General features: G+C 52.8%; 1 protein-coding gene across 1 annotated transcript; it reads left to right on the top strand.

Moving 5' to 3' along the window:
* Positions 1 to 1,047: 1,047 nt before the first annotated feature.
* VIL1 (villin 1) lies at positions 1,048 to 24,032 on the top strand. Its single transcript, XM_043910059.1, has 20 exons — positions 1,048 to 1,123; positions 6,035 to 6,120; positions 6,381 to 6,455; positions 7,370 to 7,566; positions 8,162 to 8,270; positions 8,445 to 8,555; positions 10,052 to 10,254; positions 10,369 to 10,447; positions 10,622 to 10,720; positions 11,418 to 11,571; positions 12,144 to 12,244; positions 12,333 to 12,470; positions 13,016 to 13,174; positions 15,198 to 15,377; positions 16,420 to 16,565; positions 17,236 to 17,380; positions 17,827 to 18,015; positions 19,657 to 19,725; positions 21,098 to 21,238; positions 23,822 to 24,032. Exons 2-20 carry the CDS (start codon positions 6,046 to 6,048, stop codon positions 23,933 to 23,935), a joined length of 2,484 nt encoding a protein of 827 aa, XP_043765994.1. The 5' UTR covers positions 1,048 to 1,123; positions 6,035 to 6,045; the 3' UTR covers positions 23,936 to 24,032.

Below are 24,032 nucleotides of genomic sequence, written 5' to 3'. Positions count from 1 at the left end.
AGGGTGATGCAGGTTTGATCCAACCAGGGATCAAACCCCCTCTAGTAGAAGTGTGGAGTCTTAACCACTGGGCCATCAGGGAAGTCTTGAACATATACTTTTTATTCACACACAAAAAGGTGCTTTTAAAGAAACAAGATAGCACCTGAATTGCATTTACTCCTCTTACCAGACTGCATGAGCTCACGCACGCACACCTGCACACACATGCACAGATGTGCACACTCGTGTACATCTGGTCTCAAGAACTCCTGGGAAGGTATGGCCAGAAGAAGCAGCTGGCCTCACCCCGCCCACTTCAGTTCATCTCCCTAAGGACCACCGTGCGGAGGTGACAGGAGAATTTCTGCAGGGGTAAAGTTTGAGGGGCAGCTGCCCAGGACGCTGAGTTTGGGGGTGATGCTGACTTCTGAGTGAGACTGGCTCCTTTCCCATCTTGAGCGAGAAGCCCCCTAGGATCAGGGTTCAGAAATACAAGCCGTGGCTTCGGGGGAGAACGGCAGAGCAGAGTCCAAAGGAACCGGTTTATTGCAGCTCATAAAAGCAGGAGGAGGAGCCAGTACCTTTGAAGGGGCAGACAAGAAAAGCTCTGTGCCCCTCGGAGCGAGCGTGCGACCTCTAGGGGTGCTAGGGTCCCGTCAGTCCTGGAACAGCCCTGAATCTGATTTCCTGGCCCTAAATCCCTGTGTCCAGGGCTCCCCCATCCTGGGGTCCCTCCCCCAAGGGGAAGAGGGAGGATGGAGGAGCCTGCTCCTCTGGTTTGGAAGGATGAAGGGTCCAGGCGCCCCTACCTTTCCTGGCAGGTGCTATCCACCTGCAGGGAGCATCTGGGCCCTGGGTAGAAATGTACCCCATCCCTGGGTGCTCGCTGGGGACCCAGGGGTGGGGCCCCTCGGCTGTGGGTGTCTGGCGGTCACTGGGCTCCTGGCTCCTAGGGACACGGCGGCCACCTGCCTCCCCACCCCCTCGCCCATTCCCTCTCTCTCTGGGGCCCTATCTTCCCTTATATGGTGAAGGCAGTTCCTAGAGGAGGAGGGGGGGTGGGGACAAAGGTCGCTCTCCTCCAGCCAGCTTGCCACAACTCCCTGAGATCTCCCAGGTGACAGCTGCCTCCCCCAGACAGGTAAGGCCACCCTGCGGGGACCCAGCACCGTAGGTGGTGGGAGAGGACAGGACAGGGTCGGCTGCTTCCGGCGGGCAGCCCGGGGCCTCCTGCAACTTCTTGGCGCGGGGGTGAGAGAGAGGCTTGGCTCTCTGGAGAGTCTGGAAAGGGCAGGGAGCACAGGGTGGCCTCCCAGGCCTCCAACAGAAGGACAGTGTAGCTTCCACTCCAGACAACGGCCCTTTCCTACCCCCGCGCCGCCTGCCATCGGTCCCCACCCTGCGTTGGGTACCACCTGGCCCAGATTGCCCTGGACAGAGAAGGATCTGGGGACTTGTAGATATAAAACCCACCAGTCCTGGGCCACCAGGGAGCAGCTGGTCACCCTGACCTCCCTCTCCCCCTCCCCTGGCTCCCACCATCTCTTTGCTCATTTCTTCCTCATCTGAGATGTTTTTTTTCCTCTGCGTCTCCATTTCCTTGTCACTCCTGGGACCTCAGCGCTCTAGTCTCCTGGATACCAAAGTGTGAGCAACAGCCATCAGGGATGGAATGGGCAAAGACAGAAGCAGGGGCAGGGGGCTGGTGGTGGCAGGGCCCTGGGCTCCCGTCTACCCTCGGACTCCCTTGCAGGCATGCTATCCCACCTCTCCTCCACCGGACCCCTCCCCTCAGCCTCACCTGGCCCTGTAGCCCCATTCAGCTGAAAGGAGGTGGGGCAGGGGAGTGGGGGCAAGTCCAGATTAGGATCTTGGGACATACTGACCACCCGCTTCCCAGGAAGCCTGTTCAGGTGCTCTTGGGTGGGGGTGAGGCTGAGTCTGCAGGCTGGAGGGCTGGGATATGTCACTCACTCTGCTCTCACTGGCCTAACAGAGCAGGAGCGTGTGCTTCGTTTCGAGGACTGCCACGTCCCTGTCCCACTCAGAACTGCGTGACTAGGGACAGAGAGCAGTGGGGGCACTCTGGAGCTCTTTGGAGCCCGAACTCCCAGGACAATGGGGCAGCAGTTACAAAGGGAAGATGGGACGCAGGGGACAGCAGGAACCCTAATTCCATTCCTCCATGGCCCTAAGAAGGGCCACTCCTTTTATTCTGCAGTTCAGTATTTCTGCTTCAAGAATATTTATTGAGCACCTGTTATGTGCTGGGGGGCCTCCCAAGTGGTGCCAGGGGTAAAGAACCTGCCAGGCAATGCAGGAGACTAAAAGACACAGGTTCGATCCCTGGGTTGAGAAGATCCCCTGGAGGAGGGCATGGCAACCCACTCCAGTATTCTTGCCTGGAAAATTCCCTGGACAGAGAAGCCTGGTGGGCTACAGTCCATACGGTCTGCCAAGACCTGGGCATGACTGAAACGACTTAGCATGCAGCGTACTAGGAGCTGGGGGCTACATAGACAAACTCGTCTAGGTCCTTGACCTTGGGAACCTTAGATTTATAAAGAGATCCTATCACCATCATGTGGTCAGGGGACCAAGAGAGGCATCTTTTGGCCAGGATGGCTTGGGGTCCCTGAGGACGGGTCTCTTGTCTAACTTGAGGATTCTAGGAAGGCATCTTGGAAGAAATGAGCCCTAAATTGAGTCCAGAAGAGCATGGGAGTGTTGGCCGAGTGAAGAAAGGTGGGGAGTGCATTGGAAAGGAAAATGAAAGGAAAAGAAAGAACATGAGGGGAGAGTGAGAAGCAGCATGGGGTGAGTGGGGGTGGCCAGGGCCAGTGAATCATGTGCTGTTACCAGAAGCAGAGAGGGATGGGGGCGTGTTGGAAGACAGGACAGGGAAGGCTTCGGAGTGTGCATCAATGGCTGACTTCGGGGTCTGGGAGTGATGGTGCCCTTCACTGAGGTGGGGACAGAGGAGCGAGGGGACCAGGAGTGAGTGGGGAGCCAGTGAATTCAAGTTGAGGGAGAAGACATCACATATTCAAACCCAGGACTGTGCTGTGGGCAATGGGGGGTCGGCATGGGCCCCCTACTCCTCCCAGCAGTTCAGGAGATGCAAGGCTGGAGTGGGTCCACCGGAGTGGGGGTGGTGCGGGACAGAGGCATCCGCTCTAACCAGAGTCTACGAGGCAGGAGCAGCTGGCAGGCATCCATGGGGTACTCTTACAGTGCGAGTCCAACTCTTGGGGCAGCTCCCCCAGAATCCCCATGCCCACCTTTTCCCTCTTCAGGCTACTGGAGGCCCCCAATCCTGATTTCTCTCTAGGGAGGCAGAGCGCCAACTTTTTCAAACCCCTGCTCCCGAGTCTCCACTGATCTGATGAACAAGAAGGGCCTCATTTTGTCTGCCCTCTTTTGCTCTTGCTGATCCCTCCTAGATTCAGAGCACATCCCTGATGGGACTTTATTACTTTTTTTATTTTTAATTTATTTATGTTGTGCCCCACTGCATGGCATGTGGGATCTTAGCTCCCCAACCAAGGATCGAACCTGTGCCCCCTGCAGTGGAAGTTCAGTCTGAACCCCTGGACCACCAGGGAACTCCCCCAGTGGGACTTTAGAGACCACCTGGTCATCGACTGCCCACTCATAGGTGAAGATACACGCCATGTTCGCACAGCAAGTGAGCGGTTGATCCGTTTTGGCAAAGAGAGGGATGTGAACAAAAGTGGTGATTGAAGTAAGAGGAAACATTTTCTTCATTAGTACCCAGATTGGTTCAACTGAACAAGGAGTCCTGGGAGCCCTGAGGTCTCCATGGATTGAGAAATGTCTCTTGGAGGAGGCCCTGACCCACAGGGATATCAGACGGGACCCAGGCATTAGGGGCTACTACAGGTGCGGCACTGGTCATCGGCAGGTGGCCCTAATTTGCTGGAGGGGGCGCTAATCAGAGGCTGGGCAGGAAGACGTTGCCCCCAAATTCCACAATGCCAGGGAGAAGGGGGTCACCCTTTAGGAGTCAGAAGAGGGAGTTTACCAACAGTAAAAAGCCAGGTCATTGTTCCAAGGGGTGACTCAGAGTCCAGGTGCAAGGAGAGATTAGATAGATTCCAGCTGTCAGAGCCCGGCGGTGGGGGCCACGTCATCGTTCATTCATTATTCATCGGTTCAAGGAGCGTTCATGGAGGGCAGCTCCAAGCCAGGCTGGGTGGTAGGCTCGGTGGGGAATGGGATGGCCTCCAGACTGGGAGGGAGGGGCAGGAAACCTGGGACAAAAATTACTGGGGACAAGTGGCTCTCCTCCCTAGCTCATCAGAGTCACTGGGGAGTTTTGAAAGCACCTCTGGGTCGCCTCCCCAAAGGCAGAAAATAAAGTGCCCAAGCCTGGGCCCCACCCTGACCTAATTAAATCAGAATCCCTGGGGGTATGATATAGCTTGAGCATCAGAGCACCAGTGTTGTTTAAAGCTCCCTAGGTGATTCTGATGAGCACTTGGAGTAAAGAACATAGCTTGAGGTCAAAGGAAAAGAGCCATAAAAGACAGCATGAAAGAAGATAGGGGAGAGATTTCTTCAAGCTCAGTGGGTGGAGGGCGGTTCCCAGTGGGAAAGGTTCACTCATTCATTCATTCACTCATTTATTCCCTCATCCATCCACTTAATCACTTTTACCCACAAACTCAGCCAACCACCCAACCACCTGACCATCCACCCACACACACACTCAACAAAGTTCCAGCAGAGCTGGAAGCTGGGGATTTAGCACTGAACAAACACGGCCCCACCCCGGTGGGGTCCACATCTTGTGGGCCACCAGAACAGTAATTGAGGGGTGTTTGAGGGTTCGGACTTCCCTTGTGGCTCAGCTGGTAAAGAATCCACCTGCAATGCAGGAGACCTGGGTTCAATCCCTGGGTTGAGAAGATCCGCTGGAGAAGGAATTCTCTTCTGGCCTAGAGAATTCCATGGAATTTAAAGTCCATGGGGTCACAAAGAGTCGGGGACATGACTGAGCACTTTCACTTTCACTTGAGGGTTGGGGGTAGCAAGAAATAGGAAATTGCTGCATACACTTTTCTATTGTGATAAAATACACTGAATATAAGACTTACCATTTTAACCACTTTAAAGCAAACAATTCGGGGACATTCAATACATTCAAAATTCTGTGCAGCCATCACCGCTGTCTAGTTCCAGAATATTTTCATCATCCCAAATGGAAACTCCACACACACAAGGGGTTACTTCTCTTTCCTCCCTTCTCCGCAGTCCCTGACAACCACTAATCGCTTGCTGTCTCTATTGATTTGCCTGTTCTGGACACTTCATGTAAATGCAGTCGTGCAAAACAGGGCCATTGTGTCTGGCTTCTTTCACTTGGCATCATGTGTCCAAGGTTCATCAATGCTGCAACATTTGTATCGTGCTTAATTCCTTCTTATGGCTGAGTACTATTCCATTGTGTGGACAGACCACCGTTTGTTGATCTAGTCGTCTGTTGATGGACATTTGGGTTGTTTTCACCTTTTGGCTCTTGTGAATAGAGCTGCTATGAAACTTCATGTACAAGTTTTGTTTGAACACCTGTTTTTTTTTCTTCAATTCTTTTGAGCATGTATACTTTTCAACCCTTGTTTATTCTTTGCTTAAAAAAATAAACTCTGTATGATATATTTTTTATATTTTATATATATTTTAGCCAGGCATGGCTTTGATCAAACGTTTTCAGGCAGCCATCGTTTGGGGCTGTGTCAAGAAGGACCTTGCGTGCCAGGCTTAGGAGTGGGACCTTTTTGCAGTAGGTGATAGGGAGTCAGGAAAGGAGTTTGAACAAGAGTGACAAGATCAGAGCCCGGTGGGAAGTCTGGAGGTGGGACCACCCCACCCCCGGCCAGTGAGGGCCCAGGGTGGGGACCTTTTTAAAGGCCCTGAGCTCTGGCCTCCTGGCCCTGTGGGGAGCTCTCCAGGGCTGGGCTGGAAGAGCGGCCCCTGAAAGCCAGGGTTCCCAGATCCTCTTCTTGCTCCCACGCCACTTCACCCCTAGGCTCATCCGCCATGACCAAACTGAGCGCTCAAGTCAAAGGCTCCCTCAACGTCACCACGCCTGGGGTGCAGATATGGAGGCTCGAGGTGAGGATACTGCCTGGTCACAGGGCGGGCTCTGCGGCTGGGGATGGACTGTCCTCCACCCTGCCCTGCTGGGGTGTGAGTCCCTGGTGCCAACCCCACCTCCTCCTCAGGCATCAACCCCCCCCCATCCTCCTTCCCCTCCCTGCCCTCCTCATACTCATTCTCCTGGTCGGTTTGCTCTTCCTCTCCCAGCTCTCCGTTTGGTTAAAGGGAGGCAGGGAAGCTGGGGGTCCTGGGTGGTCAACCCCTTCTCTCCTTAGGCCATGCAGATGGTGCCTGTTCCTTCCAACTCCTTCGGCAGCTTCTTCGATGGTGACTGCTATGTAATCCTGGCTGTGAGTGGGGAATGGGCAGGGGAGGGGGCGCAGCAGAGAGCAAAGCTTAGGGCAGCAACAGGAGGAACCGTGAAGCTGGGGGAAATGGGGACTGCTGCCCAGCTTCATCCCTAGATAGTGTTCAGTTGGCGTTCCCAGCCTAGCCGTAGCACCAGAGGGTCAGAGATGTAAGAGCCTCTCACTGCCCTTGAACCACTGAGCTCCCAGCTGGAGTGACCCTCTGGATTTACAGTCTTGGGGGAGCTTCTGAACTGGTGGGATGTCACTCTACGTTGAGTCCATGTTCCCAAAATTCACAGTCAACTTCATTTGACTCTCTTGGTTTCTTCTGCATCCTGTATCATTAATGCATTTGTACTTTCACTGATTTGCTTTTAGAATTTAAATCCATTTATTAAAAAATTTAATTCAGTGTCATTATCACAAATGGAAAGCAGTGTCCCGTTTCACAAACAGAAAGTAGCTATAAAATATTTCCATAATCAGGGATTTCCTGGAGGACCGGTGGTTAAGACTCCACACTTCCACTGCAAGGGACGTGGATTCTATCCCTGGTTAGGGAACTAAGATCCTGTATGCTGAGAGGGGTGGACCAAAAAAAATTTCCAAAGTCATTTCACTGTATACCACCAAGTCACCTCCCATGGTGTGCACATAACTTTGGAAAATGCTGCCATAGTCCAACCAAGTTATTTCCAAGGCCCAGGGGAAGACACCTACCCTATGTCTCAGAGGGTCTGAGAGAACTACAGCACAATGCAGGGCTCCTGACCACTCGTCCCATGAACTCCTCCATGCCACGCTCCCCTGTGGTGCTGGCCCCACACGTTCAGGAGAACATGTGAAGCAGGGAGGTGGGGAGAGGGCTGTGGGAGCCCAGGGCCTTGGGTCCACTGGACGTGTCCTCTCCCCAGATCCACAAGACGGGCAGCAACCTGTCCTATGACATTCATTACTGGATCGGCCAGGCCTCGTCCCAGGACGAGCAAGGGGCGGCTGCCATCTACACCACGCAGATGGACGACTTTCTGAAGGGCCGGGCCGTCCAGCACCGTGAGGTCCAGGGCAACGAGAGCGAGACCTTCCGAGGCTACTTCAAGCAGGGCATTGTGTACGGAGCCGCACGCTACAGGCTCGGGAGTGGAGCCAGGGCTGGGAGGGCCACCTGAGGCTGGGGGGCAGGCCTGGGGCTGGGAAGGGAGCCTGAGGCTGTGTGGGGAGCCCATGAGGGTCATTTCTGTTCACCTTTCCATTCCCCGCCCCTGTCTCTGCTGCTGCCCTATCCCTGGTCTTCAGCCTTGAGTTTGAGAGGAGAAACAATTCTGTCTTCAGCATCTCCCCTCTTCCCTTCGCTTCAGCCCCCTGTCCTGTCCTCGCACATGGCCCTATTACCATACACCCACCTTTTGCAGGCCTCTCAGCAGGGCAAGGACTAGGGTGAGGCAAGCGAGGCACCTAGGGTATAAACTCCAAGAAGGCACGCACTGCCAGGGTCATGCAAACGGAGGTGATAGAGTGACCTTGCACTTGCATGGCCCTGAGAGTGAGTGCCTTTTTGGGGTTTGTGCCCCCAAGGCTTCAGGCACCCCTTTACTCCCAGCCCTCAAATGGGCCCTGTGGCAACCACATACCCAGGATCTGGGAGGACGGGGGCCCTGTCACACCTCCCAGCCTGCTCCCTTGGGTCAGTTCACCTCTCCTCACAGGATCCGGAAAGGGGGCGTGGCTTCTGGCATGAAGCAAGTGGAGACCAACTCCTATGACATCCAGCGGCTGCTCCACGTCAAGGGCAAGAGGAATGTGGTGGCGGGAGAGGTGGGCACCAACCAGGGCTCAGGGCGCACGGTCTCCTCTCCTCCAACCCACTGCCTTGCCTGGGCATAGGGCAGAGGCTGAGGAGGGGTGAGGGGCAGGGAAGGGGTCGGGGAGAGATTGATGGATGATGGACAGGGTCTGAGTGGGGTCTGCGCCTGCCCCATGGCTCCCCAGGTGGAGATGTCCTGGAAGAGTTTCAACCGTGGGGATGTTTTCCTCCTGGACCTTGGGAAGCTCATCATACAGTGGAATGGGCCGGAGAGTAACCGCATGGAGAGACTCAGGGTAACCCCGCCCTGTGCCGCCCACCCAAAATCCCACCCTGCCCCTCCCTGCTCCTGCCCCCAGCACCTGGCTCCCTCCCACACTTGCCAGACTGCTGCCGCGCCTCCACCGGCCCCCATTTCCTCAGCGCCCTCTTCCCTGATTGTCTGGGGTGCTGTGTTTGAAGGCGGATCTGAGTCTCCACGTGTGTGCAGTGAGGTATGCGTGCTGGGGTCTGCATGCCTGCACTGTGGTGGGTCCACTAATGTCTGATGAGTCCCTGCTGTGTGGCAGATACTGTGCCCAGCATTGGGAGCCAGTGGTCAATGAAACGGGCAGAGCTCCGCCCTGGCTCTGGCCTCCAGTGGGATATCCAAGAGGGGAGACAGACATCAAGGGAATATTGGAGAAGTAAGGGGTGGGGAGTGTGGCTCTCAGGGTTAGGAAGGGTCTAAGAAGGCTTCTGGAAGGAGGGGGGTGGGGGAGAGAGGGCCCTAAGGGAGGAGAGAAGTGGATGGTGGGCAACCTCCCAGCTCAGACAAAGCCCTAGGCACTTTAGGGAGTTTGGAAAGGAGGGTGGGTGGGTCTCAACAGGACGTGCTATGTGGTCAGGAAGCTGTGTGAGAGGGTTGAGGTTTGTTCTCAGTGCCTGGGACGCTGTTGAAGCGCCCTCTGACTTCTGAGGGGCGAGGGGAGTGGACGGGCTGAGGGCACATGCCTAGGTGAGGAGGGGGCTGGGAAGGTGGAATCACAGGACCTGCATGTCAGGTTGGGGGTGACAAGAGAGGAGAGAGACAGAAGTCAAAAGTTGTGCTTTTTGTGGGGATGGGTGGGGTCCCATTTTCTGAGATGGCAAGATCAGGGAGCAACAGAGTTGGGGAGAAAATCAAGGTTGGATTTGGGGCATCTTAAAATGGGGCTGTCTTGGGAGCTGGATAAATAGGGCTCGGCTGGAAACAGAAAGGTGGGCCTGGCGAGGGGGGCAGTGGGGTGAAGGGAGCCGTGGAGAGGGGAGGGGGCCGGAGTGGAAAGGCCAGGAACTGGAGAGGAGATGCTGGGCTGAGAGAGTGAGCCAGGCTGTGTGTGTGTGTGTGTGTGTGTGTGCACATGTGTGTGAGCCCATGTGAGGCTTTGTGTGTGTGTGAGTGTGTGTACACAGCTTTGGGGCAAAGAGACAGAACTGTGATCTTCAGGGCTCACCTCTCATGCAAAACTTTGAAGCAAAATCATAAATTTCAAACAATGTCAAAACCAAAGGCCTAGCAAGTCCCCCTACCACCCCCACCAGACCCCCTCTTGCTCATGAAGAAGACTGCTCTTCCTGAGGGTTTAGCTTGGCTTCCTGACACACACCTTAAAAGCCTGATCCCCTCCTTGAAAGGGAAGCACCGGGCAGGTGCCTCCCACTTTGGGGCTGCTGTCGGGGCCTGGGCTCTCCAGGTGTGGTTTGGGGTGGCGGACGCTGCCCTGTCCACCGCCCCCCGCCAGCCTTCATGCGTCCCGGGGCCTCCCTGCAGGGCATGAACCTGGCCAAGGAGATCCGCGACCAGGAGCGGGGTGGGCGCTCCTACGTGGGTGTGGTGGATGGGGAGAACGAGAAGGCCTCACCGCAGCTGATGGAGATCATGAACCACGTGCTGGGCCAGCGGAAGGAGCTGAAGGCCGCCGTGGCCGACACGGTGGTGGAGTCGGCCCTCAAGGCTGCCCTCAAGTTGTACCAGTGAGTGCCTGGCTGCGCGGGGCTCCTCCTGGCACAGGGGGTACCTCCTGGGGGAGGAAACCCCGGGACGAGGGTCCAGCATCCTCCTTGTCTAGCCGCGTCTTTGTCCTGCAGTGTGTCTGACTCAGAGGGAAAGGTGGTGGTCAGAGAAATCGCCACACGGCCACTCACACAAGACTTGCTCAGTCACGAGGTGAGAGGGTCCGGAGTGCCCCCAGCCCCAGCTCCCCACTACCCACCCGCCCCCTGCCCACTTTCCCCCAGTGGGAGCAGCGCCAGGGTCCTGGGGTGGTCGGGGTGGGGGGCGCAAGAGGCAAACTTCTGTGTCTGCAGCTCCCCTAGCCTGCGCTTTCTCTCCCACCTCCAGGACTGTTACATTCTGGACCAGGGGGGCCTAAAGATCTATGTGTGGAAGGGGAAGAATGCCAACGCCCAGGAGAAGAAGGAAGCCATGAACCAGGCGCTGGTGGGTCTGGGCGTCAAGGAGGAGAACTTGGAGGAGGAGCAGAGAAGGCCACCCAGCAGGGAGAAGGCGGTGGGGGCCAATGGCCAGGGATGGCACTGGGCCTCACTTAGCTCCGGGGGGTCATCTTGGAGGTGCTCTGCACCCCAGGGAGGCAACCACCCGGCGACCCCAAGAATCGTCACAAAAAGGGAGCCTCCTCAGGAATTGCACCTTGATCTTGGCTCTGAAAAGGGAGGGAGAAACGGAGGCCGGCCTCCCTACAAGAAGCAGGGTGGGTCAGCATGCGGCTGAGGCCAAGTCAGAGTTTGGGGTCATTGTAGGAGCTGGAGTCAGTAACCTTGAGCTGGCTGGGGGTCAACGTTGGATTGGGGATTGGGCTCAAATTTGGAGATGGAGACTGGAGTCAGGTTTGGGTCAGATTTGGCCTTGGAGTCAGGGGTCTGAACTGGGTTTGGGGGTTAGTGTTAGATTCAGGGTTGAGGTCAGAGTTAGGTTTGAGGTGGAGTCTGGTGTGACCTGGGGTGGGAGTCAGCTGGATTAGGTTTGAGGTCAGCATTGGGACAGTGATTAGAGTCTGGTTTGGGCTTGGGACCAGGACAGGTTAGTGGTGGGTCTGGTTGGGGTTACAGCTTCGGCTCCTGTTGGGGGGTGGAGGCTGGGGGAGGGACACACCCCAGCCTCATCCTTCTCTTCCCAGAACTTTATCAAAGCGAAACAGTACCCACCGAACACACAGGTGGAGCTGCAGAACGACGGGGCCGAGTCAGCTGTCTTTCAGCAGCTCTTCCAGAAGTGGACAGTACCCAATCGGACCACTGGCCTGGGCAAAACCCACACCGTGGGCTCCGTGGGTGAGGGCTGGCCTGAGGCGGGGTGGGGCTGGAAGCGGGCAGTGGGGCCAGGAGAGCGCTGGACCTGACTCCTGCCCTCCTTCTTGAATACTCCTCTTGTGCACACTTCACCCTGACTCTGGGCTCCCCAGGTGGAGGGGCGTGGACACAAAGGGACTTGGATAAACTCAAGAGTTGTCACAAAAAGGGAGCTGAGAAAAACTTGCCTTTCATTTGGAGTAGTGTTGGGTCTCCTCGGAACCCAAACCCAAACAACTCCAGTCTTCGAGACAGTATTTGCTAAGGACAAGCTCCATGCCACGCACCCGGGGGAGGAGAAAATGTCCCTCCCCTGGCTGCTCTGGGAGGCCTCGACGAAACATGAGTCTTACAGGAGGGAGATAGGGTTCTGTGTTATAGCTCTGCCACTGGCTAACTGTGTGACCTGGGATAAGCTACCAAATCTCTCTAGCCTCAGTTGCCTCATCTGTAAAATGGGTCTAAGAATTGCAGCTCCTACTCTGGGCTGTTGTGAGAACCTGAGGGAACTCAGCTGGTGACACTGGGTGTCATGATTTCCCCCCTCACTCCAGCCAAGGTGGAACAGGTGAAGTTTGATGCCATGTCCATGCATGTCCAGCCTCAGGTGGCTGCCCAGCAGAAGATGGTGGACGATGGGAGTGGGGAGGTGCAGGTATGGCGCGGGGAGAGAGGCCCGGGCCGGGGGGCAGGGGTTGGTGGAATCTGTCCCGGACCTCACACTAGCCTGGTACCGGCTCCAGATGTGGCGCATCGAGAACCTAGAACTGGTGCCTGTGGATACCAAGTGGCTGGGCCACTTCTATGGGGGCGACTGCTACCTGCTGCTCTACACCTACCTCATCAACGAGAAGCAGCACTACCTGCTCTACATTTGGCAGGTCAGGCCCCACTCCACCCCGTTCAGAGCACAGCTGCTCAACCCCACTTCACCATACCCCTGCCAAGCGGCCATCGCCCTGGAGTTGAATACCTCTGGTGGTGGGTATCTTACCCCCTTTCCATCTTGGAACTGCTTTGGCCGGGGGAGCCCCCTGACACTGGGTACCCCCACTCACAGCCCTTCCCCTTTGGTTCTCTGAGTCTTCTTTCTAACTTCCGTGGCTTCTTGCGCCTTCTCTTCACCCGCTCTGACTGTGGGTTTCTATGTCCAGATGCGAGGGAGCGGGAGATGTTTGGGGGTGCTGGGGGTGAGTAGGGGGTAGTCGTAGTGTTCCCTCAAGAAAGGTGCAGTAAGTGGGAGAGGAGGTTGGGGGTCAAGGTGGGCTGGGGTGGACTGAGGCTGGAGAAAGATTAGGTGTGGAGCTCAGGGGGGGGGTGGAGATTGGTGGGGAAGACAGTTGGGTTTAGGGCCAGTCGGAATTGGATATGAAGTTAGAACTGGGGGCTGGCCTCATCTCACCCCTCCTACCCTGCACATCCCCAGGGCAGCCAGGCCAGCCAGGACGAAATCACAGCCTCTGCCTATCAAGCTGTCATCCTGGACCAGAAGTACAACAATGAACTGGTCCAGATCCGGGTCCCGATGGGCAAAGAGCCGCCTCACCTCATGTCCATCTTCAAGGGACGCATGGTGGTCTACCAGGTGTGGCAGTGAGGTGGGGTGGGCTCCGGGAAACAGGGAAGAGGACATGGGGTGGGGGACCGGGCTAGGGGGTAGCCCACTCTTCCTGGAAGGGGACTGTTTGAGGCTCCATCACCTATGTGCAATGGAAATAGAAACAACTACTCAGTAGTTTTAAAAATCCATTTAATAAACACTTAACATGTATAAGACTATTACTCTCTACACCCCAACTCCTCTCTAGATGAAAAAAGAAGTTATGTTGGATAGATTTGCTGAACGAGGAACCTAAGGTGCACTGGCACTTTTTTTTTTTAAACTTTTCCTTTTGTATTGGCGTGCAGCCAATTAACAATGTTGTGAGAGTTTCAGGTGGACAGCAAAGGGACAGCCATACATGTACATGTATCCATTCTCCCCCAGACGCCCCTCCCATCCAGTCTGCCAAATAACATGGAGCAGACTTCCCTGTTGAAATAACCATTCCTTGCATTCCTTTAGCACTAACCTACGTATTGAACACTTACTAAGTACACAGCCCTCTGCAAAGCACCGAGGGGGAGAAGAATGCCGTGCAAACGCTGTTCACCATCTGGTTGAACAAGCAGTGAATCAACAGCCCAAGGCACTGTGTGCTTCAGTTCAGTTCAGTTCAGTTGCTCAGTCATGTCCGACTCTTTTGACCCCATGGACTGCAGCATGCCAGGCCTCCCTGTCCATCACCGGATCCTGGCATTTACTCAAACTCATGTCCATTGAGTCAGTGATGCCATACAACTATCTCATCCTCTGTCATCCCCTTCTCCTCCTGCCTTCAATCTTTCCCAGCATCAGGGTCTTTTCAATGAGTCAGTTCTTTGTATCAAGTGGCCAAAGTATTGGAGCTTCAACTTCAGCATCAGTCCTTCCAATGAATATTCAGGACTGATTTCCTTTAGAATTGATTGGTTTGATCTCTTTGCGGTCCAAAGGACTCTCAAGAGTCTTCTCCAATACCACAGTTCAAAAGCATCAATTCTTTGGTGCTCAGCTTTCTTTATAGTTCAACTCTCACATCCATACTTGACCACTGGAAAAACCACAGCCTTGGCTAGACGGACCTCTGTTGACAAAGTAATGTCTCTGCTTTTTAATATGCTGTCTAGGTTGGTCATAGCTTTTCTTCCAAGGAGCAAGCATCTTTTAATTTCATGGCTGCAGTCACCATCTGCAGTGATTTTGGAGCCCCCCAAAAAATAAAGTCTGTCATTGTTTCCACTGTTTCCCCATCTATTTGCCATGAAGTGATGGGACTGGATGCCATGATCTTAGTTTTCTGAATGTTGAGTTTTAAGCCAACTTTCTCCTCTTTCACTTTCATCAAGAGGCTCTTTAATTCTTCTTTGCTTTCTGCCATAAGGTTAGTGGTGCCATATGCATATCTGAGGTTATTGATATTTATCCCGGCAATCTTGATTCTAGCTTGTGCTTCATCCAGTCCAGCATTTCTCATGATGTACTCTGCATATAAATTAAATAAGCAGGGTGACAATATACAGCCTTGACGCACTCCTTTCCCGATTTGAAACTAGTCTGTTGTTCCACATATGCTTAAATGCCAGAAATACGTTGCATTCAGAGGGGTGTGTGAACACAATGATCAGCGAACAGGCAAAGAGTCCATGGTGGAAAGAGAGTTGGGAGGAGGTTTTGACATTGGGGTCAGAGCTCAGCAGAGGTCAAATGAGGGCGATGCAGAGGCCAGGACAAAGGCCCATGGAAAAGGCCCTGTGAGGAACCATGAGAAGCTTGGCTGAGCTAAATGGAGGGTTTGGAGAGAGCTGAGAGTGACCCTGGAAAGGCAGGTTGCCTCCTCATGTGAGGCCTCAAATGATCCCTTGAAAGTTGGGTTCTGGTCTGTGGACCTAGAATGGTTCTAGTCTGAACCAAGGTGTCAGGCAGGGAAGTGCCCGTACCCAAAGCAATGTTTTGGGAAGACTAGTCAGGGGATGGTGTATCAGAGGACCACATTTGCTAAGTAACTCCTGCCCATCTCTCCCTGCAGGGAGGCACATCCCGGGCCAACAATGTGGAGCCTGTGCCCTCCACCCGGCTATTCCAGGTCCGAGGAACCAGCGCCAACAACACCAAGGCCTTTGAGGTCCCACCCCGGGCCACCTCCCTCAACTCCAACGACGTCTTCATCCTCAAGACTCAGTCTTGCTCCTACCTGTGGTATGGGAAGGTGTGTGCAGAGTTGAATGGCCTCCCCCTACCCCCCATAGGTCCCGCCTCCTGGTTTCCCAGCTGCCTCTGGCCCCACCTCCCGCTTCCTTAACACTGGGTCTGGATCCCTACCCTCCGCCCCTGTGTCTGAGTAGGTCTTTCTCATTCTGTTTGTCTCTGGTGACTCCTGTCTGTCCTGTGTTGGTCCATCTTCATGGTGTTTTTTTTAAACCCTTGCCTGAGATCGACAGGTGCACAATGCCGTATTTATTTATGGCTGCTCTGGGTCTTCATTGCCACATGCAGGCTACTGTCTAGTTGTGGTGCAGAGGCTTCCCATTGCGGTGGCTTCTCTTGCACAGGCTCTCGGCACACGGGCTTCAGTAGTTGCAGCACTGGGGCTCAGCAGTTGTGACCTGCCGGTTCTAGGGCTTGAGGGCTTCAGTCGTTGCAGCACAGAGGATCGCTAGTTGTGGCTCTTGGGCTCTAGAGCTCAAGCTCAGTAGTTGTGGTACATGAGCCAATTTGCTCCGTGGCATGTGGGATCTTCCTGGACCAGGATTCGAATCCGTGTTCCCTGCACTGACAGGCAGATTCTTATCCATGATGCCACCAGGGAAGTCCATTAAAAAAAAATTTATTTACTTATATGACTGTGCTGGATCTTAGTTGCAACATGTGTGCTCAAGGTCCCTGATCAGGGATCAAACCCAGGCCCCCGGCATTTTGAGCACAGAGTGTTAGCCACTGGACCACCAGGGAATTCCCCTGTCTTGGGCTCTCTCACTCCCCCTGTGTGTGCCTGTCGCTGCCTCCTCCTTTTTCTCTGTCATGAGGACTCAGTCTCTGGGAGGCCTCCACCTCTCCACTGGGAGGGCAGTCTCCCTTGCCTCCTCTGCCATCCTTTGGAGCATCAAGGATGCTGAGCTGTGTGCACAGGGCCTTGATCCAGGAGAGCCTCTCAGGCCCGGGAGCCCTAGGCCAGTGAATATGGTGGAAGGAGGGGGAGACGGGGCACTGGAGGTGGACTCTCCCAGCACAGCCACCCCCTCTTTTTCCAGGGTTGCAGCGGGGATGAGCGGGAGATGGCCAAGATGGTTGCTGACACTGTCTCCCGGACCGAGAAGCAAGTGGTGGTGGAAGGGCAGGAGCCAGCCAACTTTTGGATGGCCCTGGGCGGGAAGGCCCCCTATGCCAGCACCAAGAGGTAACTCCCAGGTCCCTCGACCTCCAGCTCACCTTCTGAGGCTGGAGAGCCTGCCAGCCCCTCTACCCGCATCACCCAGAGCCTGCAGCAGGCGTGGATTGAGGACTCTGCGTGTCGGGCTTACAGGGCTACCAGATGATGAAGGGGCAGCTGGGGCTCTGGGAGCCTCTTGGCATGGGGGCTGTGTCTGTGCTACTTACTGTGGAATGCCCAGGGCCTGGGGTGGATATTTCCTGTAAAGGGAGCTCACACCCAGAGGAGGCAGCTCAAGGAGAGGGGCAGGACTCTAGGTGTGCCCTTTGGGAGGAAGATGCCAGGGTCCCATCAGCCACTGTCCTTCCATGCTGCCACAGGACCAGATGCTGAGGAACACAAGTTGTAAGCCTAGTTTTCTGAAGAACGTCCATGATCCACCATATCCCCAGTTCAAAAGCAAAAGGGCATGTACTATATTAGCAGCAGGAGCTATAGAGGAAAGATATCAGGAAGAACTCCCTAACAGGACTATAGAAGAGCCCACTGAAATGCTTGTCCTGGGAGAGTAGTGGGAATTTCTGCTTTGGAGGGCTCCTGGACTCTTGGTAGGATGGGGGACTTTTGGTGTGATCAGAAGAAAGAGCATTTTCCTAGGAGATGAGCTTTCCAACACAATTTCCTTTCTGCCTTGTAGGCTGCAGGAGGAAAACTTGGTCATCACTCCCCGGCTCTTTGAATGTTCCAACCAGACTGGGCGCTTCCAGGCCACAGAGATCCCTGACTTCAATCAGGATGACTTGGAAGAGGATGATGTTTTCCTGCTAGATGTTTGGGACCAGGTAGTTTTGAGGCCTGGGGACCTCCCTTCTGACAACACTCATCCCCAGGGCCAAGATATAGCTTTAAGGATAGGTAAGGTTTGATGTTTTCTTGACTTCCACATACATTCTTCCTGAGATTGGTGTTACGAACAGCAGGAGCATAAGAAAGAGGGCAGGTAGGAGAAGAGGATGCGCAGTGGGGCTGCAGGGCACCACGTATACTTCTCCCAAAGTCCAGTTGATTTCATGAGGCAGAGGAGTGTTTCTGGGGTCTTTGGCTCTGGAGAGGCTGAGAGTCACACATCTACAGAATGTCGAAGTAGAGGGCATCTGTCCAACCCTAATTTCCAGAGGCAAAGTCAAGGCCAGATGGGGCCTGCCCAAGGTCAGGGTTCACAGCAGGATGTCTGAGCCTGGGTGAGCTGAGGGAGGACAGGGGAGACTGACTCTGGGATGCTCCACAGGTCTTTTTCTGGATTGGGAAGAATGCCAATGAGGACGAGAAGAAAGCCGCAGCCACCACGGCGCAGGAATATCTCAAGACCCACCCCAGCGGCCGAGACCTTGAGACCCCCATAATTGTGGTGAAGCAAGGGCACGAGCCCCCCACCTTCACGGGCTGGTTCCTGGCTTGGGATCCCTTCAAGTGGAATGTGAGTGGCCCCAGCCCACCTGGTCCTCCCACCCCAGCACATTCTTCATGACACATACGAGGAGGCCAGGGTTGACGCCTGGGTTTTTCTGTCCATTGGGATAGATGACCTGTGATGTATTTGTAAAGGGGCTTGAAGAGACTTAGAATGGACAGTAAGGCTGCAGTAAGACTATGAGGCTCCCTGGTAAGGGAGAGGGAAGGAAGTCCATCAAAAATTTAGGCTCATGACAGTGTCTTGCTTGTACATGAGATTTAGCTCAAAGCTCTTGGACATTATTGGGAAGAGCTGTAACTGACGATTTAAATGCAAATGAATTGAAATTAAGCAAAAATCAAAGAATTGATTTCTCACAATTCTCACTAGCCATGTGTAGCTAGCTGGTGGTTGCCATACCGGACAACACAGAAAAAGAATGTCCATCATCATTGCGGAAACTTCTACGAGATGTCATTGGTGGCCCTCTAAACACATTAGTTCTAAAGGAACGTGTCTAAAGGCGTGTCTTCTAGCACTAAATTCTAAGCAAAATGGGCCCTATACGTGGTCCTGACCTGAGGAACAATGAAATAGACTTCCACAGAATTTTCCTAAACCGGCCCCAGAGAGAAGCAGAGGGCAGGTCCTCAAAATGGAGAAGGAAATGGCAACCCACTCCAGTATTCTTGCCTGGAAAACCCCATGGACAGAGGAGCCTGGTTGGCTACAGTCCATGGGGTCACAGAGAGTAGGACACGACTTAGCGACTAAACCACAAACCACAGTGAAGGTTTTCTGCAGGAAGAAGGAAAGCTAGGAAGAATGAGTGTTGCCCTGGTGGCTTTGGGTACACAAAATTGGTACAACAGATGAGATCTGGGAAACCGAGAGCTTAATTTCCTCAAATGCATTAAAAAAATTCAATGTTTAAAAAAAAAAAAAGTCAATGTTTGATGAGCTAAGTTAAGTCTTGATGATGGAGCCCAACAAATCTCAAGTCTGCACACCTAGATGTGTCCAGAACTTCTCAAACCCAGGTCAGTGTCCCACATCAACAACTCTGGCAGGTCTTCCCCCCATCAGATCTGTGCTGGCTTCTCTCTCAGACTCATTCATCCATTCATTTACTCACTAGTTCATGCTGTCAGCATAGCTGGAACTTATAATGTGCCAAGCTTGCTGCCAGACCCTGGGATGTGGAGATGGGGCTCCCCATGGAGCCAAGTTCCCCTCTACTCCTTTCACTCCCCTGTGACAGTGTCCCCTCCAGGCTCTGAGGGGAGCTCCCCAGTTCTCCAGGACCCCCATGTCCCCCACAGTGTGGGTAGGGTTTCCAAGGCTGCGTGCAGCTTCTTAAACTCAGAGGGTGGGGAAAGATCATACTCTCCATCTCCATGGTGGGCTGAGCGGGGCAAATAGTCCCTTGCCCCAGCCAGTTACCTGTCAGCCCTTCATGCTCATCCTTACCATTCAACCTGGTTTTTCAAGGACAGCCTCCAGTCTCCCCCTGATTCCCCCTTCCCCTTCTCATTGCCCCTCGGTCCTAGAGCAGTCTTCTTTCAACGCCTGAAGGAAAATGGTCCTGACTCCTCTGCTGAAACCCAGGTCTAATTTGTCACTTACTTTTTTTTTTTTTTAATTTGTCACTTACTTTATATGCAGAACTCTAAATCCTATGAGGACCTGAAGGCGGAGCTTGGAAACTCTGGGGACTGGGGCCAGATCACTGCTGTGAGTATGGGGCAGGTGGAAGGGGCCCCCACAGTGTCCACTGACAGTGGTCAGACCCATGAAAGCTCAGAAAGCTCTAGAGAAGGTGCCAGGGTCTTCTGCTTTCTTTCCATCATTTTCTCCTTCTTCTGGATGTTCTTCTTGTTGTTTAACTTCAAGTCTTGCGCAGATTTGTCTCCTCCATTCCCTAGTGAAATGGCCCCCAAATTTTATCATGTGTAAGAGTCTGGGTGATGGGGAACTTGGGGATGGGGGAAGCTTATTGAAATGAAGATTCTGGGACTTCCCTGGTGGTACAGTGGTTAGGACTCCGTGCTTCCACTGCAGGAAGTACAGGTTCGATCCCTGGTCAGGGAACTAAGATCCCACAAGCTGTGTGTCCCCCATCCACACAAAGAAGGAAATCCCAAAGTCCCATTTCCTGAAATTCTGGTTTGGAGAATTGGGTTGAGACCCATTAGTGTGTGTTTCTCACAAAGGGCCCAGGTAATTTGATCTAGTTAGTCCTCAGACCACGCTTGGAGAAGTAATGATTTCTCTACTATCATCACCCTTCTCCAGGTAGAAAAACCTTCTTCGATCTTTCAGTTAGTTCATAGAAATGTGTTCAGCCTACAGGCTTAGAATGTGGAAATATGAAATCAAAGATGTTCACAGGCTTGCAGGGGAGATAAGACCAAGTAGACTGTGCAGAATTGTGGCCAGTACATGAGAGCAATTTCCCAAGCACACTGGGGTTATCAGCAGATAACATGTGAATTCCTCAGACCCACCCACAGCCTGGGAACCCCATGGCACTCAATTAACCCTTCTTGGTTGACTGATGGTGCAGGCGGGACAGTGTGGGTAGGTAGGTCAAGGCTAAGAGAATTTATGGTTGACAGTTTCATATCAGCTAAAAGAAGGTCATAAATGTCCAAGGTAGACCTCGAACATTAGGGGTAGCCATGGAGAAGTTTATAAGTCATAGAACAAAACAGTTTTGCTTATGTGTTTTCCAAAGCTGGTCATACAGCCAACCAGCTTTGGTTGAATATAGACTGCCAAGCTTTAGCTTGTGGATCCCGTCAATATGCCATGTTCTTATGAAGCGTGTGTGTATGTGTATGTGGACAGTGGGAGGTAGAGGTCATGGAAGGCTTATATTTTTTTGGTCACACTGCGCAGCTTGAGGGATCATGGTTCCCTGACCAGGGATTGAATGTGGGCCCTCAGCAGTGAAAGTGCTGGGTCCTCACTCCTGGACTGCAAGGAGCTCCACTGAGGGCTTCTAGAAGGTTCCCTAGGGTCATTGTTGACTTCAGAGAAAAATGCAGCCTGGGAGGCAGCCACAAACCCGCTGAAGTGACAGTGTTTTCTGTTTCTTCCCTAGGAGCTCACAAGCTCTAAACCGGATGTGTTCAATGCTAACAGCAACCTCAGTTCTGGACCTCTACCCATCTTTCCCCTGGAGCAGCTGGTGAACAAGACGGCAGAGGAGCTTCCCGAGGGGGTGGATCCCAGCCGAAGGGAGGTGGGTTAGAACCTGACTTAGTCAGAGATTTTTCCTTGAAAGATGAATGGGAATTATTCAGGCAGAGTGGGATATTCTCGGAGAAGGGAACAGTATACATGGAAGCCCAGAAGTAGGATGTAAGCACAGCTTGGGTGAAAGGGCAAGGTGGCCAGAGCAGGGGGTGTGTGGAGCTGGGGAGGGGCAGCTGTTGGGCGAAGGGGCCACTGGGACTTCTTTGTCGTGCTGCGGAGGGTGGTGTCCATCCTAAAAGTCAAGGGCAACTATTATGGGTGAAGCAAGGGAATGGCAGTCAGGTACATTTTTCAAAGCCCACTCTAGCTGCTCAGTGAAGAATGGACTTGCTAAGTCTCCTTTAGTCTTGTCCGACTCTTGGTGACCCTATGGACTGCAGCCTGTCAGGCTCCTCTGTCCATGGGATTCTCCAGGCAAGAATACTGGAGTGCGTTACCATGCCCTCCTCCAGGGGATCTTCCCAACCCAGAGATCAAACCTATGTCTCTTATACCTCCTGCACTGGCAGGCAGGTTCTCTACCACGAGCCCCATCTGAGAAGCCCAAGAATGGGTGGGGATGGGTGGAGATGGTTTAGAGAAATATTTAGATTAAATCAGCAACACTTGGTAATGACTGGATAAAGGTCATAAGAGGGGGGTAATTGTGTCATTTTCTGAGATTAAAAAAACCCTGGGTCAGACCCAGCTTAAGACAGGGACAATCATGAGTTTAGTGGCACTGGGGAGACATCCAGGTTGAAGTATCATTACGTGTATGGTGGGCAGGCAATTCAGAGGCGTGCCAGGGAGACTAGTCAGCACTGGGTCCCTCAGGTAGAGCAGTTGCTGTCTGTGTGGACCACTTGGAGGAGAGAGTTTGGTAAGAAGGGCATGTTTAAAAAAAACACATTTCTAATATTCATTCTCTCTTCATGAAGATCCAAAATAGGCTGCAAATCTAGCTTGAGAGGGTATTGAGAGAAAATTTACCCTGTGTACAATAAACCATAAAGAAGCCTTTGGGATGAATTAAGGAACCTGTAGATGTGAGTTGGCTATTTCCTCCAGGAACATCTGTTAAGGGTTTGGGTCCAATATACACATAAGTGTATTGTTTCTACAACATTTGCATCCTTCTTGTCACCTTTAGACCCCTTTATGCATTCCCTGTGTCTTCACTGTAATATTGGGATGATCCTAATAGCATATATTATTCTTAATAATATTACAAATATTATTTCCCCAGCTCTTGGTACATAGGAAGTGTTCTGTACATGTAAGCTGTTATTGTCATTGCTTGTTTTACACCTGAGAAAACTCAGATCCAGAGCAGGGAAGTGACTTTCCCAGTTAGTAGCCAAGTCAGAGCAAGATTCAGGTCTTCTGAGTTCCACTCTTACTGTCGTATCACATAACACACAGAAAGTATTTCTAAAGGGAAGGGCAGCCAATATTATTGGACCAGGTGATTAAAAGGAGGCTAAATAATGTACTTTGTTGGTAAGGCTGTGGAACAACATATATTACTTTGCTGTGAGGGCAGAATGTTACCACTCCTGTAGAGGGGAGTTTTGCAATATCTAATAAAATATGCATTAGCCTTAAAAAAAAAAAATAAATAGATCACTAATTTTGAATATAAGAAACAGAATCAGGACAACCCCACCATGGTAGAAGTGGTCTGAAAGGCTTAGATTCTTTTAAAAATTTTGTTGTCACTGATGATTAAATTGTGGGAGTAGTGTACAATCTTATAGAAGAGCTGAGAGTTCCAGGATAAGTGGGGAGAGTGCACACGCTCTCTGGCTGCTCCAAACTCAGAAGGGAGGGCCAGTAACAGTGAACAGTGGGGTGGTGGGTCTTGCTGCAGGCAGTAGCAAGAAAGGCAATCTGAGTACCCATGACTAAACCACAGACAGGCGGATGTGGGCATGGGTGAGGCTAGTAATCAGCTGGCAGGACCGCAGGGTTCAAGAACAGGACCAGTGGAAAGATACAAGTCCACTGGGATGGGCAGTCCCTGCTATCTTGCCTGGGGGTCAGAGTCCAGAAGTCTCAACCAAGCTGCAGAGCCAGCTTGGGTGGGACAGAGGGCAGCTAAAGCATTTGCAGACCGTGGACACAACCACCATAGCTGTCAGGGACCTTCTTCCAAAACAAAGTGCTCCACCACCCTGCCTGGGGGATTGGGGAGGACTCCCAGGAGCCTTGAGCAGAAAATGCCCAGAGGTGGGAGGCAAAGGATAACAGGTTAGAAAACCGGAGCTTCAGATCCACCTGAGTTTGAACTCCATCTAAAGGTGTTTACCAAGAAGCTGTTCAGTTCAACCTGGGCTTGAACTCCACCTACAGGTGTTAACCATAAAGAAGCTATTCAATTCAGGGCTCTGCAGGAGTCAAAGAAACTTTTTCCAGGGCAATCCTTCAGAGAACAGCCCCAGATTGAAAAGAAATGCCACCTCCCCTCTCCCTGTCCCTCGCCACGTTGCCTCTTTTTGCTCATCATCTGATTTCTGTCACACCTCTGTGACTCATCAGAGCTAACTCTAAGCAAGAAGCTGACCCTCTGGTCCCTCTCCTCTTCTAGGAGCACCTGTCCATTGATGATTTCACCCTGGCCTTGGGGATGACTCCTTCTGCCTTCTCGGCTCTGCCTCGATGGAAGCAACAAAACCTCAAGAAAGAAAAAGGACTGTTTTGAGAAGCAAAAGTAACTTGTAGTTTAAAGTAGTACCCTACCCTGCTTGCAGAGCTTCGTTTTGTTATTATTGCTATCAGTGAAGTGAATCAATTGAAAG

Source organism: Cervus elaphus, chromosome 8, assembly GCF_910594005.1.
Source record: "Cervus elaphus chromosome 8, mCerEla1.1, whole genome shotgun sequence".
NCBI lineage: Eukaryota > Metazoa > Chordata > Mammalia > Artiodactyla > Cervidae > Cervus > Cervus elaphus.
This window is presented reverse-complemented; position numbering and strand designations above follow the sequence as displayed.

Bases quoted from the DNA above. Each gene is read 5' to 3' on its own strand.
- VIL1 (XM_043910059.1), top strand. From the start codon at position 6,046: ATGACCAAACTGAGCGCTCAAGTCAAAGGCTCCCTCAACGTCACCACG. The intron at 6,456-7,369 runs GTGAGTGGGGAA...TCCTCTCCCCAG, and splicing joins ACTGCTATGTAATCCTGGCT to ATCCACAAGACGGGCAGCAA. The intron at 10,255-10,368 runs GTGAGTGCCTGG...TTTGTCCTGCAG, and splicing joins GCTGCCCTCAAGTTGTACCA to TGTGTCTGACTCAGAGGGAA.